The 21592-nt window shown below is 44.5% G+C and overlaps 1 protein-coding gene across 12 annotated transcripts in view; it reads right to left on the bottom strand.

The window, feature by feature from the left end:
• The window catches only part of LOC147017614 (uncharacterized), a 28524-nt gene extending 8465 nt beyond the window's left edge, over positions 1 to 20059 (bottom strand). For 2 of the 12 annotated variants that reach the window (XM_085847357.1, XM_085847356.1), the window contains exons 1-5: positions 19974 to 20059; positions 10683 to 10743; positions 7526 to 7652; positions 2799 to 2901; positions 1919 to 2045 (exon numbers count right to left, since the gene is read on the bottom strand). In XM_085847357.1, the coding sequence (XP_085703483.1) occupies positions 1919 to 2045; positions 2799 to 2818 (147 nt within the window). In that variant the 5' untranslated portion in view covers positions 2819 to 2901; positions 7526 to 7652; positions 10683 to 10743; positions 19974 to 20059. Of the gene's footprint in view, positions 1 to 1918; positions 2046 to 2444; positions 2544 to 2798; positions 2902 to 7525; positions 7653 to 7930; positions 9585 to 9631; positions 10584 to 10682; positions 10744 to 13269; positions 15854 to 15873; positions 18405 to 19973 lie in introns of those variants that run through there. The other 10 variants (XM_085847360.1, XM_085847358.1, XM_085847359.1 and 7 more) reach the window with 10 other exon arrangements.
• Between the last annotated feature and the right edge of the window lie 1533 nt (positions 20060 to 21592).

Here is a 21592-nt window from a genome sequence, read left to right as displayed (position 1 = left end):
GTCTGCTGCATTGTGCTGCATTCCTTCCCACATTTAGAATCGTTGCCATTCCATATCTTTTCTGGATATTCAGACATAAAGTGCTTGCGATAAGTTGTGAACTTTTGTTCTGAGAAAAGATGAATGCCTGAAACGTCAGCTTAATTTTGTTTCCTTTGGTGGTTACCGCATTGTTATGAAACTGGCCTCGGAGGCAAAGTGGGAAATGATTAGAATAGTCATTTCCATACGACATGTTCAGCTTAAGCATACGTAATAAGTGTACGACAGGCAGTGTCGAGTTTGTTTCAGTGAAGTTCCGCTCATCTCCCCTCCCCAAATGTACCTGTCTGAGCCCCCCATCTCCACACCTTGGTGTTTATTTGTTTTTTCCTTTCATAATAAACAAACAGCACCACGGCTCCATGTGGCTACAATGAGAGAACATCACGCGTGGCCATGTGGATCAAGCAACAGGAGGGGCGGTAGAACCCTCGGGGCCCCAGTGGGACTCCCGCATGGTCGGCCACGAGGCTGAGTGAGGTGAGTGTCCCTTTCTCCCGCAGCATAGGCCAGTGAGGGTGCGACAGGCGTGCTGAGCGCCGCCACACGGGGAATAAAAAAAATGCTGCCACGAGCGGAAATCGCTGCAGAGCTGATCTTCATTCTTTTTGCTCGCCCTGGATCTCTATATATATATATATATATATATATATATATATATATATATATATATATATATATATATATATATATATATATATATATATATATATATATATATATATATATATATATATATATATATATATATATATATATATATATATATATATATATATATATATATATATATATATATATATATATATATATATATATATATATATATATATCTGGACCCTTCACATCCTCAGCATCTCCGCTTTTGAACGCTGAGTGACCCCTGCTTCATCAACGGTCCTCCCTTCACTGCTCACGGTGCACCGAGTTGGTGAGGCCGGGAGATCGTGGAGTGGATGAGCCCTCAAAACAGTGCACTCGGACCAACAGCTCAATTTTCCTCCGTTCCTTGAACGAAAAACATTTTTAACCACCCCTCCAACGAAGGATGTCGCCGTATATCCACTTTGGGAATCCTGAGAAGTCCATTTTGTAGATGTTGTGTGCACACGACAATCAATTCCACTTTATATCAACTAATGGTGCGTGTCAGGGGGAGGAATAATTCACATCCATGTCAGTACTCTCTCCCCTCATCCCACGTCTCAGCTCCCCCACCCCCCCCCCCCTGACTGTGCACCCTCCTGGCTTTCCTCCCTGCCCCCGCACCATCTCTGCTCCCTCCCGGCCATGCACTCTCGCTTTGCTACTTTCCACTTTCTTGCACCATGCCAGCATTTGCTCCTGTATCCATCATGTGCACCCCCTGCATTCTGCCCTACCCCTCTCATTGTTATCTGCATCCCTTGTTTGTCGGTCCCCGTTTAATTTGTCCCTCAGCCTTGCTGTTGGCGTTTCCCCCATTCTTTCTGCTGTTCCTTTTGTGCTGTTGCAATCTGATCTGTTGTGTTCTAGCTCTTCCACGAGCTTTGAGTTGGTGCCAACAAAAAAAAAACCCCAAAACTCATATTCTCGAGAAAATATCTGGACAGCTGCTGCAAAGTTGATTCTCTGAGATCCAGAGGATAGATTCGTTGACTATCCGAGACAGGCAAAGCATAGACAATGGATCTCCATTGGCTTTAACCAACGACAGTCCGACTGCAGATGAACACACGATTTGGCTGATCTTCACTTCACGTCTTGCCATCAGCCACTGAGATCCAACTTGAAAGTGTCCCATTGGAATAAATAAAAATAATAAAAACACCAGCTAAGCAGCATTACAAACGTGTCATGACATCATGGAATATGAGAAGGTAAAAGGTTTTTTTACCTTCTCATAGTGGGCCAAATTGCCTCCTCCTGCATCAGAGTTTATTGTGTGCAACTCCTCCAGGCCGGAAAGACGAACGACGTTGGTCACAAAAGAACGAGATTGGTACGACATCGACATTATCGCGCTGCAAAAACACGTTTCGACGGAGAGCGTGGATGCCATGATTTAAACAAAAATAAATAATAAATAAATAAATAAAAACCACACCTTCTGGATGGGGAAAGTCAGGGAGTGCAAAAACATGCACGAGTTGGCTTCACCATCGTCAATTCTCTTGTAAATAAGCTTACGTCATGGTGAGTATCAAAACGGCTGTCTCAAAGAATTCCAATCAGCAACGACAGTTTTACTCGTTTCGGCAGTGCTCATCGCCAAGCCTGGTGTTGGCTTAACGGATAAGTCGGCTGGGTTTAACACCTTCGGGTCTTGAGTTCGAGCCCCAATTTCACCATTAAAACAACACCAGGTGGGTTGACTCAGCTAGTCATCCTTTCTGAGGTTGGTAAAATGAGTACCGGCTTACCGGTAGCAGGAAGCACTGCGGCAAAGGCACAGCCTCGCTCCCAGCAATGATGCAAGCGGCAGCCACAAGTTGCATACGGAACATATAATCGCCCACTCTGACAATCAAATGTAATCGAATCTTCGTCGAGCTAAAAAAAAAAAACTCCTTGTACTTGGCGATATCAATGCCACAGTCGATACCGACCGCAACACCGCGACGGATGCTTTGGCAAAGGCAAGTGTAAAACCCACCGACATATTTTTCTCACCAACGGCTTGGAACATGATATATCGATCACCAATACGCACTTCCAAAATGCTTCACAAAATGGTTCCACGCTCGGCAACATTCTTGATGATACAACTTACTCACCTCCGTGACTTGGCAAACATCCGTAGCGAGAGAGTGGTGCATGGTGTGGACTGCTCTGCGGTTCATTCTCTTCTTTCGTCGATGCGAGCATTCAGTACTCGGCCTGTTCGACAAGAAATACGAGGCAAAACCCGCATAAAAACTAAAAATTAACCAAATCCTCGTCGCCAAACTGGGATTAATTATTGCATGAAAAATTAACGTCAAATCTTGGAACCACGTTAAGCCCGAGAGGTACCACGATTGAGAAACGGAATAAATTTCCCGAAAATGTCGATCAGGCCATTGTTAACAGTCTTGGTTTTTTTTCCCCCCCCCAAAGGACATGCACACTGTTCTTGATGAACAACGATGAACAAATAAAGAACCTTCGGATGAAAAAACATGAAATCCATGAAACAATGCTCTCCGACAGAAACATGCGATCATCTCAATCATGGTGTTTGCAAGCGGAAGGTTGATCCGCGTGGTGGCATGAGGAATAGATCTGCGTAATACGAAAGCTACATCGTCAACGGTTTATGACATCATAATCGCGTATACAAACCGAGTTACCGAGATGGTTTCCATGGCAACATGATTCAGCAAAAGCACGGCCGTGATTTAATCGGGTCGAGATTATGTCGTGAGGAAATGGATATCTGCAAGATGAATGCAAAATGTTCGACGGTTTTTGAAACGTTGTGCAACGCGAAAGTACACGGACAGATGATCGGTCTGTCGGAGCTCGTTTTAACGTCTCCCTCCCCCCCCCCGTCTCCGAACGTGTCGGAGGGGCGGGGGACGAAGAGAGAAATCTTGTATCAGCCTCCTCCTACAGGGCACCGGTCATGTCGTACAAATGGACAATGGACGGCTGCCCAAATCTCTGTTTTACGGTGAACTATTTCAAGGAAGGTGCTGCACTCGATGGCAGGAAACCACAGTGTGAGGTTGTGTTGAAACTGCATCAAAGAGCGACAGATTTTCCGTCAACACCTGGAAAGGTAGGGCTCTAAACCGTCCCAACTGTACGTGTAAGAGCAAGCAAGGAGCGAAAAACCCGGACTTAAAGTACCATCAACAGCGAGAACAATCTCGAAATCCACGACCTTTCTCTCTGCCTATGGCATCCAAAGGTGAATTCACACATATGTTACTGACTTCCTCTACTCCCGTAGCCAGTGTGTGGCTCTCAATGGAATGCTTTCATCTTCTCTCCCTGTCAAGGCTGGAGTGCCTCAAGGCAGTGTTTTGGGCCCAATCCCATACCTTCTTTTCCTATGCACCACAAGCCTGCACGGTCGCATGACGGCTGTGCCGCTGATGCAGTGCCCCACTACCAGTACACTGGTGCTCATTTCACCGACCTTAGAAGGATGACAGGCTGAGTCAATCCCACCCGGTGTTAATACAACGGCCGACATGGGCTAAAACTCAAGACCATAAGATCTCAAACGAGCCTGCTTAACCGCTAACCCAACAACCAGGCTGTAGTGCCATACTTGATCTTCATAAATTATCTCTCTGACTGGAAAAAAAAACCCTTTATATATATTTCCTGATGACTCCATCCTCTGCCGTGACATCCCTCATCGTTCAGACAAGCAGGCTGCCGACTCTTCCCTCTCCTTACACCTTGACATAATCATAAGCTGGTCAATCACTTGGAACGTGTCTTTCAATCCTGACAAATCTCGCACTCTATCTCTCTCTCTCTCTCTCTCTCTCTCTGAAAAGGCCATCTGGTAAACCCTCCTATCTACTTTCTCCATTGGCTTGAGGAAGTTCTTGAGGAAGTTCAGCCATCCAAACTCCCTGGTCTCACTATCCAGCCATGATCTCTCTTGGGAAAACCACATTTCAACGTTGGCCTCCAAAACCAGCCGCCGACTGGGCATCCTCCGTCATACAAAGTCCTTTCTTGGCACACCTGAACTCCTACAGTATATACCTACAAGACCTTCATCCACAGTTCGAGTCCTGCTTTCTCTGAGCTGGCTCCCCTGCCTCACATCTTTCTTGCAGGTTACCATGTTACATCTCCCCCGCTCTCTTTCTCTCTCTCTCTCTACTCTTTTCCTGTTCGTTCATTCCCAAACTTGTTGCGTCCACCTGTTGAGTTGTGGTGGTTGAGAGGCAATGCACCGATGGTGGGCCAGTCAAAGAAACTGCCCCACTTGGCAATAAGTACATTGCCATTTTTTGCTCTTTAACCTCGCTCTTCCACGAGTCGAGATTTTGTTATGCAAAAATAAATATTGTGACGTCTCTGCAGAGAAATATATTTTCATGTTTATTCACAAAATATATTTAAATAATTCCACCGAGGAATATGTACAACGTGTGCTCAATAATTATTTATCGATTGAACAGTCCACTGGTCTGTGACCCCCCCCCCCAAACATTCGGGAAGCAAGCCATTGTGACAGTTGGCTGGGCGTGGCCTACCCTGCACCCTCCTCCATCTTTACCCTGCTGGGCTTCCTCACACATGCCTCCAGCTTTCCAAATACTTAGGTCAAGTAAATGTTTTGTTTTCTTTGCATATTCTTTGCCGTTGTCATTAAAGGACACAGCTGAAATGAGAAAGTAGACAGACTTCACAAGGGAATGTCATCATTCGATTTTTAAACTTCAAAAAACATTCAGCTCGGGCTTTACAGCAAGCACTGTTCATCATGACACTTAACGGTACGAATCATCACCTTCCCCACAACTCATCTGAAAATCTATCTGTATTTCCAGCAATTTGTGTGTGTGTCTGTCTGGCTGTCTGTCTGTGTCTGTCTGTGTGCGACCGCCATTTCTCGACAACCGCCGGTCCGATCTGATTGAAACTTGCCAGGAATATTGCCGGAACCCGCGGATGTGCCTTTTCAAGGTTTGATATTAATCGGATGAGCGGTTCCCAAGTTTCGGCCATTTTATTGCTTTTTTCAGTGTTGGAAAGGTGTATATATATCGCAGCTGAAGTGTCGTTCCACCTTATCATGCCATTTTTTTCCCAAAGATATCGCAGAATAATGCTAACAGCATATTAATAATAATAATAACAGCACAATAATTGGCAGTAATAAAAAGAATAAAGTGATACAATGACCAATGTCTGTCAACCAATAATGACCTATATATTGTCTGTCAACCAATAATGACTAATAATGTCTGTCAACCAATGACAGGACACGGTGCTATGACACCCCGAATGACGTCACAATTAATGTTTATTTATTTTTGTTGTTTTTTTTTGCATGATTGACGTCACAATTCTTCTTCTTCTTCGTTTGGTATGATGTCACAATCAACGCTGGGGACCTGAGTATGTGCCTTTTCAAGGTTTGATATCGTTCTTCATCCGTTTCAGCTGTTTCCCAAGTGTTTCCCAAGGTTTGAATTTTCCCAAGGGAAACAGCTGTTTCCTAAGGGTTTGAAAGCTGTTTTTCCCAAGATTTGAATTAATTGTTGTGCTTGGTCGACATTTGTGAATACATTTACAGAGAGAGGCGATAGAGGAGGGGGAAGAGAGGAGGGGGAGAGAGGAGGGGGAAAGGAGAGAGGGGGCGAGAGGGGGAAAGGAGAGAGGGGGCGAGAGGGGGAAAGGAGAGAGGGGGCGAGAGTGGGAAAGGAGAGGGGGGGCGAGAGGGGGAAAGGAGAGAGAGGAGCGAGAGGGGGAAAGGAGAGAGGGGGGCGAGAGAGGAGGACGAGAGAGGGGGGTTACTGTACTTTATAATTACTTCGAGGGGTATTAATCAATTACTTCGAGGGGTATTACTGTACTTTATAAAATTGTGTGTGCTCCTTCCATGCCCTAAAGAGTCCCTGTTGTCGTGGAATAATAAATGTTACCATTGGAACCGCTGCATTGAACTACCACCCGCTTCCTCTTCTTCTTCCTCTTCTATCCCAGAAAGGTGTTTTTTTTTTTAAAACAGGCATCTCTGTGCTTGAATGGACACAAATTTTTTACTTCAAGTAAATCGATGTTTAGCTACCACTTTCATGATTCTACTGGTATAAAAAAACCCGTCAAGAATGACGGGTTGGAACTATTTTATTCAAAAAATTCAAGAAGACCGGGAAGATATGATGTTCCGTAGCACGAAGAAGCGACATTTTAAAGCACTAAATGTAAAAAATGTGACCGCATTTTCTTTATCTTCTGGGACGTTTCATTTTGACGGTTCAGCCTTGTGAGCGTGGCAAAGTCTGAAGCCTCGGCCTAGCATCAGGTGTGCTTATATCTTCTTTGATTATTCGACATCCTGCGGACGCCAAATGAACACACGTTTTACTCCGCACGCGTTACACATCGCGTGCAGTCAATTTCACCTCCCTGCGCCTTGTATTTGTTGTTATTTTTTAAAATGCATCGGTACACCGCCCTTGCGGCGCAGTTGTGAGTCACCATCTACATTTCCAACGGAAGAGACATAATTCCTCTTTTATGGAAATTGTTTTTCGAGTTTTTGTTTTCTTTTAACCTGAAAAATGAACCGTAGTGAACACACAGTCGTGTTAAGAGCTTGGCCTTTAAAACCCGACTTAAATCATCCTTATGAAAGGGGGGACACACAAACACACAATGTCTTTTATATCCGTAGATGACGGCAGGAACCGCGACATTAAAGCTCGAGGTCCTGCTTCTTCTTCGCCTGACAGATGGACGGGTCTCCTTTTAGCAACAGATTCATGACCCAGCTTCGTTTAATGTCGTGTAGCAATATGTAGCCAAAGGCAGACTGACTTACCTGTGAGCCAGATGTTGGAGGAGCTGTGGTGATGCTCACTGGCAGAGGTAGAAACCTTTGTTCAGATGTAATGGCTGCATTGTCTTTTCCCTCCTTGCAACCTCAAATGTTCATTGAACAACTCGACCTGCATAAAAAAGAAGGGATTTAATTTGCTTATATCCATGATTGGAACCCTTGACCTCCCTAATCAAACGTCTGTGCCTACTTCTTTAGAAAGAGTAGGAAATCAGTGGTAAGATCGAGCAATGATACCACACTTGATCAACAACAACAACAAAAATGAGAGCAACTTTTGATGTCTTGTGTTACTGACACGAGGCAGCGTAAAATTACTCAAATGCGACGCAAGTTCCCCACAGAAAGGATTTCGTAACGTTGCGTAAACACAAGAAGGGACTTTACCAAGTAGAAAGATCAGAAGGGTTGGACCCATAGCCATTCAGAACGACCCCCTGTAACAAGGGAAGAGTAAACCACAATGTGTGTACACGCATCATATGTAGATTAGACCAGGTGGGACAGGTAGATTATTCCACCTTGAAGGTCATTAATCAGCAGGATGTTTTTTTTTTTTAACTGACAACCTGACGGTGATAAAGCAATGTATGGGATTTTCAAAATGACGTAATCCACCCCAGAATGCTCGGCGCATATGTGTGAAAACCCCTGCATGTGTCGATCTTCGGGACATGTTCGTGTATGTTGTGTGTGCACGACAAGGTTTGTTACCTAAAATGACTCGCAAAGCTTCGAAAAGAAGCCAAAAATACTTGGAAAAGTACCTGAGAGAAAGCTGGCGCGTGCCTGTGCACAACGAAAGAGTCGCATGGAGACGCCGTATCTGGTTTGGGTGCATCTTATGGCAATGGAAATGTCATATTTGGGGCTTGCGAATTCATAAGATGAGTTTCAAATTAACTTTTAAAATGATGAGATTTACGATTAATCACGTTGGGGTAAGGGGTGAGCAGTGACAGCTGTGAGGGCTGTTATAAGTATAGTTTGTTTGGTTCTGGGGCAACAAGAGAGATTGTACTAGATTTTTACATCTATTGCTCAAAATGAGAAGTGTGTGTGGGCATACATTTTATCCACGGCGGCGGCTCACTTGTATCAACAGGAAATGGTACGAACCCAACACCAATTATCCACGGATATGTCTCGTGCTTCCTCGATTCTCGTGCGTCCAATTTGTCTTCAAGAACTGAACAATTATGGTTCGCCATTTTGAAACTGCCACTTTCATACTAAAATACACAACTTGGTGTCTGTTTATATTTATTTATTGCACAGACAATGTGCAATAAATCCACTCCATGTGGCAATTGAATACTTCGTACACATTAAAGGAATCAGTCCACATCCATGAACCATTTCAGGAATCCTTTACGAAACAAATATCACATAATAATATAAACTTCAACGTGGAAACATGCATTCATTGGAAAAAAAAAACCCACAAACAGAAACTTTGAATGTATGTATCTTCATTGAAAATACCAAATCGATCCTGAATATAATTTAACACAGACTGGTGTTTGTGTGTTTGTTTGTTTGTCACGCCACTCCTCCTACAGTTCTGGGCCAATTACATCCGGACTTGCTACATAGGATCAGCATGACCCCAATTAATGGAAAGCGGTATTTTTTATCTTTGCCGGTGGTCTTGGGGGTTTTGAGAGGGAGTTGGGGGCGGGGGGGACGCAAATTATCTATGTAAATGTGTATCGTGTAGTGCCGCCTCCAAGTGTAGGAGGGTATTCCAAGTCTCTCCACGTTTTCCCGTGTCGTGAGGTTTTTTTTTTTTTAATTATAAGCAGTGGGTATGTTTTTGCTTCATACACATAACCCAGGGTTTTATTTTTCCCTCCACAGAGCTGTCAACTGCCTATACACCACCCAAATAAAGGTATGCGTCAGAAGAATGTGTTGCATGCTTGGAACAAGATCGCCCGTCGGCCGGGTCCTCAGATAGTTATTAAAAACACAGCGGATCTCGAACACAACACCTTCATTAAACTCGTCATACTAAAATATGCAATTTGGTGTCAGTCGATCCGTTTGTCTCCAGTTTTGACCGCGATACAGTTGACTGGTACTTACTCAATCTCAAACAAACTTGACAAGAGGACTAAAGGTCACACAATGGAGGTTGTAGCAACTTCATTTGAGCCCCTCCCCCAAGAGGATTTTGTGCCTTGGGTGAAATACGTGTTAAGGTAGCTAATGGTGGTATTCTTCCAAGGCCGCTTCGAAGAACAAAAGTAATAACACCACCAATGATAAGAGCATAATATTAATGTCATTACAAAACAATATATTAAAACTAATAATATCCACCCTCCCCAAGGTCTTTCCTCCTTGGACACTGACTGTGTTACCGTGTATAAATAGCTTATCGTGGCATTTGGTGGGCAAGTCTACCAGAAGTAACAAATACTATAAACCACAAGGATGTGTGATTACCTTTTTAACCAGTCACTACTGTTGTTTAACACGAAAATGAAAGGGAGCAAACCCGACGTTCTTGAGGCATTATCCGCTTATCACGTCTCCCACAGACTAACGGACCCAAGCCGAGATGTACTGTAATCTACATACCCAGAGAGGAATCTATATAGCCAGAGGCTTAAGTGGTTTGGGTGGCTGGCTTGGGATCTTAGGGTCATGAGTTTGAGCCCCGTCAGCTACTGAATTAACACCAGGTGGAGTTGACTCAGCCCGTCATCCTTCTGAAGTCGGTGAAATGAGTACCGGTAAACTGGTATAATGGTTGTATTGGCCTTTCTTTCATCCTACTTCGCTCCCTCAACCTATCCGCTCTTTTTGCACACCAATCATCACACACCAAATCATCTGCACACCAATCTCCTTCATCAGTTCATCCGTTCTCCTATCCATCCACCCTCTTCACTCCCACAATCCTCCTGATACAGTTGTTTTCACAAGGAAGGAAAGAACATGACCCTTTATGCCACTCCTCTAGTGAGCAAGTGCACTAGTTTGTTTAAATGCTGAAAATCCTCCCAGATTAAATAAAGGAATTGTATGTATGTGTGTATGTATGTATGTATGTATGTATGTCTGAAAATCATTAAAAAACAAAAAACACGGATGGCCTGATCTCCAAATTTTGTGTACGTGTTGGTCATACCTTGGGTCAGGTCGCAGGCACGAGGATATCGGCACAACGCACCACGAGCAGAGGTGATTCACTGAAAACGCACGAAAGGCCTCGTTAGCATTCATACGTCATTTCGAAAGTCCCGTATTCTCCTGAACTTTCTGACGATTACAATGCAAATCCTTAATACAGCTTCCTCCAGCTGGAATTGAACCCACAACCAATCTCGTCCAGTGGTCTCACCGAAAGGCCACCACCGTACCTATCACTTATTGAACAGTATGATGTAAGGTGGTAGAAAGGTTTGTACGAGTGCCATTACGTTACAAGAGATGAGGTAAAGAGTTAGTTGTGCCTCGCAGTCATATCAGCCAGGTGGGTTCCAGACATGGTTACAGCAAAAAAAAAAAAACAACATCACCTGATCAGACTAATTCTATCATGAAGAAAAGACCAAAATGTTAACCCAAGAATAGTTGACGACGGTATAAAAGGAAACTCAAGGTAAGGGATAAGTTTAATTCAGATGAGCAGCGCACAGCACTCGACAAGCAAACAAAACTTTCTTGCGGCACAACAAAAATCGACAAAACAACCAAGCAATTGGTCGCAGAATGTGTAATCAAATCGAGGAACCTCTGAAAATAATCATCCACCAAACAGATCAATTAAGGCCAGAGCATTGCAGCCACATGGATAACCACGAGTAATTATTCGATAAACCACCCATTTTCCTGGCCACACCCTGCTTGCTGTAAAATCTTCAGGATTGCAAAGTGGGTCATCGCAGTCATCAGGCACGCAAACCAAACGGTTGCCAATGCTGACACGTGACGCTTTGGATACAAGCAAAACAGCAAGGTGAGTGTGCAACATCGCCCGGGGATCGAGATAAATAACTCCGCAAGCACATTGCAATTCAAAACGTCTGAAGGGTAGTCCTGCGATGGCGTTTCAAACGATTTCGTTCTCGAGTCTTAACAATGCATCCGAAAGCTCTGCGCAGTTATCGGTTTATGCTTTTATGAGAAACACAATAAATATTCTGACGGCTTTCAATTGCAGACCTCATCTCTCTTTATAACACACACACACACACACACACACACACACACACACACACACACACACACACACACACACACACACACACACACACACACACACACACACACACACACACACACACACACACACACACACACAGTTACAAAAAGGTATACTACAGTGCACGAGGAAGGAAATTTGGCCCATCGTGCCTGCACTGTATCAACCGCGAGTTTATCTATCTAATGATGGGGGTGGCTGGGGAGGTGCTAGAGAAGGAAGAATGGGGAGAATAATGGGAGCAGGTACTCAGATCAAGATTTCAAACACAAATTTGTCAAAATATTCTTATTCTTCTTCTCCTTGCATTCGGCAGCTTGGCTGGCAGGTAGCGATAGTTTTGTTGGGGCGCGGCTGTGCTGCTGATGCGGTGACCCCTATACCAGTACACTGGTACTCATTTCATCGACCTTGGAAGGATGACAGGCTGAGTCAACCCCACCCGGTGTTAATTCAAACGGAAAACGGGGCTCGAACTGAGGACCCAACCCAGCCCCCCTAGCCGCTAGGCCAACACCAGGCTTGTCATGATATTGAAGATATGTCCACATCATTTAATTTTTTTGTGGTTAATAGTGACACACTTTGTCTTAACACAATAAACAAGAACGGGGACTCGGTAGGTACTGTTCAGCCTCCGCCAGGCTGAACAGTTTACGTTTTATATCCCACTGACAGGCCGGACCAACACTACCGGTCAAAAGTTTTAGAACACCCCCATTTTTCAGGTTTTACTGGAATTTAAGCAGTTTAAGTCCAGTGAATAACCTGAAATGGTATAAAGATAAACGGTAAACTGCCAGAGGTTAAAACCAAAAGTTCAGGTGACCAAAAACTGAAAAATAATGTAAATTTCAGAGTTGTTAAAAAAGGCCCTTTTCAGGGAACAAGTAATGGGTTAGCAACTGCAGCTGTTCTGCAGCAATGGAAGTAAATTAAGCCTTGACAGTTGATGCAAACAATTCTTACAGGTGTCCCAACTTTTGTAGATTAGTTATAAACCCTCTGTCTGTATAAAAGCAGTGTTGAAACAGATGTGTTGCTACACCCTCTGAAGCATTATTTGGACAATATTACACTGCAGGAAGTCGTATATTTCTATCACAATGGTGAGAAAAAGACAATTAACAAAGGAAGAGAGACAGACCATTATAACCCTTAAAAGTAAGTGTAGGTCTTTCCTTTAGAGACATTGCAAAGAAAGCCAAGGTAAGGTGAGTACAGTTTCCAACACCATCAAAAGGCACTTGGAAACTGGAGGAAACTCTGACAGGAAGAGGTCTGGCAGACCCAAAGCCACAACACAATCAGAAGACAAGTTTCTGAGAGTCAACAGCTTGCGTGATCAGTGGCTCACAGGATAACAGCTTCAAACACAGCTAAACACTGGTCGAAGTAAGGAAGTCTCAGTTTTAACTGTGAAGAGAAGAGTTCAAGCTGCAGGTTTGACAGTTCGAGTGGAAGTAAGAAAGCCATTGCTAAGATGGCAAAATAAGAAAACGAGGCTTGCCTGGGCCATGAAGCACCACCAGTGGACGACTGAAAACTGGAAGAAGGTCTTATGGACCGATGAATCAAAATTTGAAATCTTCGGTTCATCACGCAGGGGTTTTTGTACGCCGTCGAGTCGGTGAAAGGATGGTTCCTCAGTGTGTGGCACCAACTGTCAAACATGGAGGAGGAAGCGTGATAATCTGGGGCTCTTTTTCTGGATCCAGAGTCAGCGACTTGCACAGAGTGACTGGCACCCTGAACCAAAAGGGTGACACAGCATTTTGCAGTGCCATGCAATATCCTCTGGTCTATGCCGAGTTGGTCAGGGGTTCATCCTCCAGCAAGATAACGACCCAAAACATACCTCCAGGCAATGTCAGCACTACCTCAGAAGAAAAGAACAAGACGGTAGGCTTCAAATCATGGAATGGCCAGCACAGTCTCCAGACTTAAACCCCATCGAGCTGGTTTGGGATTAACTGGACAGAAGGGTGAAAGCAAAGCAACCGACAAGTACAACACATTTGTGGGAACTTCTGCAATAGTGTTGGGAAGAACTTTCCGAACCGTTTTTACAGCCATTTTTCCCTGCTGTGCAGGGGTTTGGCTTTTTCTTGAGGCAATGTTTTATGGCCGGATGCCCTTCCTGACGCCAACCCTGGTCGCCTCTTACGACACACAGGGATATGGTACACCTATTCTAACCGGGGCATACACCGGGACCAGTACACTGGCACTCATTTCGCCGACCTCGGAAGGATGACAGGCTGAGTCAACCCCCTGGTGTTAATTCAGCAGCCAACGGGGCTTGAACTCAGGACACTGGGATCCCAAGTCGCTGCCCTAACCACTGCGCCAACACCAGGCTGCGGAAGAACTTTCCGAACAATATTTAATATCCATTGTAGAAAGAATGCCACGAGTATGTTCGGCTGTTATATCTGCAAAAGGTGGCCACTTTGATGAGTCAAAAATATGGATTAAATTTTGTTGAACAAAACGATTCCATGATTTCTTTTTTTTTATCTGCAATTGTTTATTTGTTCTATGCTTTAATTTCAGAGTACATTGAAACATTAATCCAGATTTTGTGAAGACCCGGATGCGGATCTTCACTGAATTCCGATCAATTCACCCTTGTCACACCCAACCTGTCCGCAAAATTTTGTCTGAATGCGTCCATAACTTTTTTGAGGTATCCTGCTCACAGACCGACAAACAGGGGTGAAAACATAACCTCCATTCACCTTCGGTCGCAGAGGTAATGAAGGGTGAATACATTTGAGAAAAAAAAAAAGATAAAAATTTATGTGAGCAGCCTGACTATGCTCTGGAGTGCATTTGAACACTGTTGGGGGAAAAAAATAACTCAAACATAATCATCTTCTTCATCTTCCTCTTCTTTGTCTTCTCCTGCTCTTCCTTTTGTAAGGGGTGAGGTCCGATGACACCAAGCTTCTATCCTGCCTTGACCACGACAATCCTCCACCTCCCTCTGTCCTCAGCCAACTCTCTCCACTCTCCAACCACCTCCACCTTTATGGATATCCCTCCTCAAACAATCCTCCCATCTCAACCGCAGTCGACCTCTTTTCATCCCACCTCGCTCCTTCAACCCCTCCGCTATTTTTGCTGTTGCTTCTTCCCCCATCATCTCAGCCGACATTCATCAATCATCTGCACACCAATCTCCTTCCTCAGTTCATCCGTTCTCCTTCAATCCACCCTATTCACTCCCACGATCCTCCTGATCGAGTTGTTTTCACAAACATGCAGCCTCTGTCGGTGCCTCTCCGTCGGTGCCACCATCTCCAGGCCGTAAAGGTAGGCTGGCGTTAAACACGGCATCAGAATCTTCCCTTTCAATTTTTTTTTTATCCTCTTCCAAACCTCCTTCTTTTCACCAACGACCTTCACAAATTCCTCTGTCCACCACACCTGGTTTCTATCTTGAGCCAATGCACCCTTTCCTGATGTCCTTCCACACAAAGCTTCTGCCATTCCCCTAAATGCCTCTCCATACTTCTTCCACTCCTCCTCCAAACCTTTGGCTTCTTCGTAAAGTTCCTCACACCTAGCATTCTTCCTCTCCTCCTACTCACAGGTGACACTGCCCCTGCACACACCCCCAACATGATCATCTTCAACCCCTGCTCTTAACTTCCCTCCTTTTCTGCATGCATACAACAAACACCACAGACTTGTGCTGGGTGGTGACACGCTCTGCCGCCACCGCTGCGCAGTCCTTGATTCTCTCCAACTGTTACTTCCACATGAGCAACAAATCCATCTCTGTTCTCTGCTGCCCACACCGGTAAGTGGCTTTGTGGCTGTCCTGATTCGGCTATGACCATCACAGTCCTTGCCTGCAGCTCCACCAGCTCTCTGCTCTCTCTCTAGTCAAGTCAAGTCAAGTCAAGTCACTTTATTGTCATGTGCTTAAAAAACCGAGGTTAAGAAACAATGAAATTCTTATTGACAAACAGCCTTCTCACTCTATACAGCAATATTTGTAACAAACAACAGTACAGCAAATTTAACTACACAGTGAGTAGTATACCTTGCTATGCAATCATAGGAAAACGAAGTCTAGTATTCCTTGCCCTCCAACCAAACTTACCAATACATTCCTCTTCACCCGGTTCTGCTACTTCCACATACGCGTTGAAATCCCTCACAATGCACAGCATCACCTCCAGCAAAACCATCCCCATCATCCTCTCCAATGCATCCCTGAACTCCTGCTTCTCTGCCTCAGTCCTTCCCATTTGTGGCCCATATATCAACATCACACACACACACACACACACACACACACACACACACACACACACACACACACACACACACACACACACACACACACACACACACACACACACACACACACACACACACACACACACACAAACACTTCTAACCTCCTTCTCTGCATCATCTCCACCACTTCGACTCCTCTCCCTCCATTGAACCACATTCAAACTACCAAGCCGGACCTCGCTTCTGAACTGCTGCCTTCCTGGCAAAGAAAGTGCCATCTTGATCAGATTGGAATCGAACATCATTTAATGATAAATTAAAGGGGTTTCAAGTGCACTTGCTCTCAAAGAGATCTCCAGGTGTACAATTGAAACTTGTAATGTTTCAATAACTGGAGCAAACAGCCAAGACAAAGATAGCGCTACAGAGTGTTGAACAGCATACACACATCTCTTGTCGCGGACAACCTTTGTCTTCCAGCTTGTTGTTTGCCAAGTCTGAAATAAAGAAAGTCTGTTCCAAGGCATTTCCGAATGAGAATGTACTTGTCACACCCACAGCATTCCACACAGGTCATAAATCGGGAGAAACTGCAAAACCCATTGAAAATGAGATCTCAACAGGGGGCATGGACCAATTCAAAGATCACATGGATTTCCAAGTTTCTACTAAACATCCATTCTGGACAGTGCTGTTCCTTCCTTCCTTCCTTCCTTCATTGCTTCGTCAACAGAACAAAATATTTCAGAGTGAAGAAACACAAAACCTTGTAAGTTCTTAGAAGCTTGAAAAAAAAGAAGAATGCATTTCAACTTGGTCAATAATAACTGAAGTCATTGTTACCTCGACCACTGAAGGTGGGCACAGGTTGTCTTTACCCCCGTCTGGTTGTTCGTCCGTGAGCAGGATATCCCAAAACATTACGGACGGATTCGGACGAGATTTGATGGACAGGTTGGGTGTGTGACGAGGACGAATCGATTTGATTTCTGCTGAAGATCCGGACACGAGAATTTTTTAGCGATTCTTCACAATTGAGAGATGGGTTCCAAAAAAAACGACATGTCGCAGGATATTTCAGAAGGTTATGGATGGATTTGGACGAAACTTTGTGGATGAGTTCGGTATACCTGGCGGAGGTATGCGCTCCAATTAGTGCGGTTTTAGTTCTTGTGCTGCAGAAGCGAGGCAATTCGACTATGTTGTCAGGATGACAAATATGATGTACGAGAAAAACAATTCCAAAAAACATGGGTTAGCTCAGTACGAACCAATGGAATCCATGCATTTTGGTGAATGTAGACACAGGCATCTTGAACTCCGTGACGTAACGGTTGGAGCATCCAATCTGAGTCTGGGAGGTCGGTGGTTCAAAACCTCAGCTGAGTCATACCAAAAGCCTGGTGTTGGCTTAGCGCTTAGGGTGGCTGGCTTGGAATCTTAGGGTCCTGAGTTTGAGCCCTTATCGGCCGTTAGATTAACACCAGCTGGGGTTGAGAGCCTGTCATCCTTCCGAGGTCGGCAAAATTAGCTCCAGTGTACTGGTAATCGGGGCATCGAGTCAGTGGCACAGCCACACCCCCAGCCAATGATGCTACCTGCAGCCTTGTGCTGCATTCAAAGTAGTAGTAGTAGTAGTAGTAGTAGTAGTAGTAGTAGTTGTAATAACAAAGACTATTTTTACTCTCACACCAAAGGGGTTGCAAGACTTTTGCAACACCCCAGTTGGCTGTTTGTCCACATGTATATATTTTTGCATTCAATTTTACTTCCACCACTCAAGGTAAATGGAGGTTATGTTTTCACCCCTGTCTGTCTGTCTGTCTGTCTGTCTGTCTGTCTGTCTGTCTGTCTGTCTGTCTGTCTGTCTGTCTGTCTGTCCGTCCGTCCGTCTGCCTGTGTGCAAGATATCTCAAAAGGTTGTGGACGGATTCAGACGAAATTTGGTGGAGAGCTTGGGTGTGTGACAAGGACAAACCGATGAGATTTCATTGAAGATCCGGATCTGAATACTCGAATTTTAAAAAGTGATTCTTCACCATTGAGAGATAGGACCAAAAAGGATATATAGCAGGATATTTCAAAAAGTTATGGACGGATTCGGACAAAACTTTGTGGACGAGTTGGTTCGGTGAGAAGAATAAGCCAAACTGAAAAATAAATAACAAGGCAAATTTTAGTTCAGGTCCAAATCCAGATCTGGCCGATCAGTGGGATGTAAAACGTAAACTAGTCAGCTTGGTGGAGGTATGCGCTCTTCCAAGTGCCCTTCGAGTTTTCTCTGTAACCGCATCCTGGAGAGAGGAGGGAGGGCCTCCCCTAAGGTCCATTCACCATTTGTTACCGGACTTCCCTTGATCTTTCCATGCTGAAATAAGATTCCATGCAACCTTCAACCTTCATCCTGACCACCGATCCAATATTATGTGGTCAAAAGGAATTTGTACGATCTCTGTGTCTCTTTCAGCATGGAAAGAACAAGGGAAGTATGGTAACAAATGGTGAATGGACCTTTGGGGAAACCCATCCCCCTCTCTCCAGGATGTGGTTGCAAACGTCAATCATCGGCGAACTCTGCTCCAGCCAATGGGAGCTCGAGGTGAAGATGATGAACCGACCAATGGGCGTTCGGATTAACCGTGACGTCATTACGGTCGAACCAATCAGCGTCTACCTTACCGAGACCTGCGTATAAAGCACACGCCTTCACTTGCTGCGATTTTTACCCTGAAGAGTGCAGCACGAAAAGCTTCGGTCACTATTATGTCGTGTTTGTTTGTATCAAAATGAATATATTTATATTTATTTTTTCCATATAAATTTATAAATGCAATTTAGCCTTCACGGGCACAAAAGTGGTCGTCAAATATCCTAATAATCAATAAACCTACAGATAGTGGAAATGTATGCGATATAATGGGGGTGCATGAATGATACAGGTATATGGGCAGTAATGTGAGGGTATTCAGTTATATGATGGCATTTTTTGTTCAGAATGAACGCTCGAGGTGAGACTACAAGCTCGACCGAGTGCCGTCCGAGGTTTAACAAGAGCTCAAGTGAGCACAATATACGCCTGAACAAGAAGGTATATACAGAATTGTGCTACGACATGGAAAACAGCATCCTGGTTGCCGTGGCAACCACTTGAGATGACGAACGTATGTCGTGACACACCGTCTCCACAGTCTGTACCTATGTACCAAATATGAAACGTGAAAGTTAAAAACTTTGGGAGTTCGAGTGCGGACAGGAACGGACGGACGGAATCACATAGTACGCCCCGATATATATATATATATATATATATATATATATATATATATATATATATATATATATATATATATATATATATATATATATATATATATATATATATATATATGGCGTATAAAAAGTAATGCCATAACTTTCCAGAGTCCATGCTGCTTCCTTGTTCGACGGTCAACTTTTACGAGGATAGAGCAAGGACACAATGGTGAGAAGGCAATGGCAAACGACCCAGTGTAATCCCTGCCAAGATAGCAGCAGCACTCTGTAGAGTGTAGAGCGTGATGGTATGTAGTCGGTGCAGTGGATCAAAATCGAATCAAATGTTGATCGCTCAAGGTAAAGCGATCGGAGAAGGCGGCACGACCCACAAGGTCGTTCATATTTGGTGGGAAACGCCATCATTATTTTACCTTCCCGCTATTTTTTGTCACTGAAGCAACTCCATTGGTCAATTCGAGTGACGTCACATTGGGGAGTGGGAAGCAGTGGGCTTTGTTTTACCGGTTCATGGCAACCAGATTGAGGGGGAAAAAAAACAATTCACGATCACTCGGATGAACCAATTAAATCGTCTCACCATCGCATTACAAACCGAAACGGGAATCAAACGGGAAACGGGAAACGGTACAAAATCAGGGAATTAAGGAAAGTAAAAGTGCTCAACAATGTACAGAATATAACAACCGTAAAGGAGAAAGGATATGCTTTGGTCAAGATGGAAACGCGCCCTCCTCCTTAAGCCCCGCCTTCGCGGAAGGGCTTGCAGGAAATGACGTCATGAAGGGAGAGTGGGGAGAGGATGAAGTTTATGGACGATTAAACTGTTGTATTGGTTGTTTTTTTACACAATGAAATGCGAGTGAATGAAACACATTTTGTTACTTCAACAAAGCGCATGAACCTTTTCCAGCATGTCATGTGAAGAAGATTGAAGACCCGCACCGCACTATAGAATCGCGAAAAAATATATATACAATTCTCCATAATAAATAAATCTTACTTTTACCCCCCCCCCCCTCAGGGGAATTATATTCCTGGCACTTTCTTTTCAATTTATGTCTGTTTTTTATTTTTGTGTCTGGCTGTGTCGGAGTGAACGTATCTAAATCAGTAGCGTACGTTCTCACGTGTGGCGGTGTAGCTGGCGGCATAGTTGGTGGTGTAGTTGGTGGTATAGATGATAGTGTAGCTGGCGGCGTAGTTGGTGGTATAGATGGTAGTGTAGCTGGCGGCGTAGTTGGTGGTATAGCTGGCGGCGTAGTTGGTGGTATAGATGGTAGTGTAGCTGGCGGTGTAGTTGGTGGTATAGCTGGCGGCGTAGTTGGCCGCGTAGTTGGCCGCGTAGTTAGTGGTATAGATGGTAGTGTAGCTGGTGGCGTAGCTGGTGGCGTAGTTGGCCGCGTAGTTGGCCGTGTAGTTAGTGGTATAGATGGTAGTGTAGCTGGCGGCGTAGTTGGCCGTGTAGTTGGCGGTGTAGTTGGTGGCGTAGTTGGCCGCGTAGTTGGCGGTGTAGTTGGCCGCGTAGTTGGCGGTGTAGTTGGTGGTGTAGTTGGCCGCGTAGTTGGTGGCGTAGTTGGCCGTGTAGTTGGTGGTATAGATGGTAGTGCAGCTGGCGGCGTAGCTGGTGGCGTAGTTGGCCGTGTAGTTGGCGGAGTAGCTGGCGGCGTAGTTGGTGGCATAGTTGGCCGCGTAGTTGGTGGTGTAGTTGGCGGTGTAGTTGGTGGTATAGATGGTAGTGTAGCTGGCGGCGTAGCTGGTGGTGCAGTTGGCGGCGTAGTTATGTTTTTCTTGAGAAATTTAACAGGTTTGGGCGCGAAGAGGTTTTGTTGTGTTGGGACAGGTTACCGACAGGAGGCGTACAAATTCAGATCGTTCATTGCGACTACCCTGAAGCCCTGGAGTGAAGAGTACAATTAAATCCGCCATGGAAAGCACGAGTTGCACAAAAGGAACAAAAACAAACTCAAATGAGCGAAGATCCTCGTCCTCTCAATGATGACGTCATAAAAACGAATATGACGTCATTGTGATGTATCAGGTTTGCGATAAATAATTATCTGTGCTAATGCCCGGCTTGATTCCCGCAAACAAAATTCAAACAGCTTGCCTAGTTTCGGAGACAATGGTATAGGCGATTTCCATTAGCGGCGATATTATGACGTCAACTTTTTTTTCGAGGAAGAATTTCCAAAATCGGAGATGGTTAATGTCTGCACGTGGGCTTTCTGCATATACATGGCAAGTTTCACGAAGATCCGATGAAAACTCTGGGTTGTGAAACAAAAGATGTCAAAAAATAGGAA

Source organism: Eptatretus burgeri, chromosome 11 (genome assembly GCF_056783735.1).
Source record: "Eptatretus burgeri isolate ZD-2024b chromosome 11, Ebu_testis_v1, whole genome shotgun sequence".
In the NCBI taxonomy this organism is placed as follows: Eukaryota; Metazoa; Chordata; class Myxini; order Myxiniformes; family Myxinidae; genus Eptatretus; species Eptatretus burgeri.
This window is presented reverse-complemented; position numbering and strand designations above follow the sequence as displayed.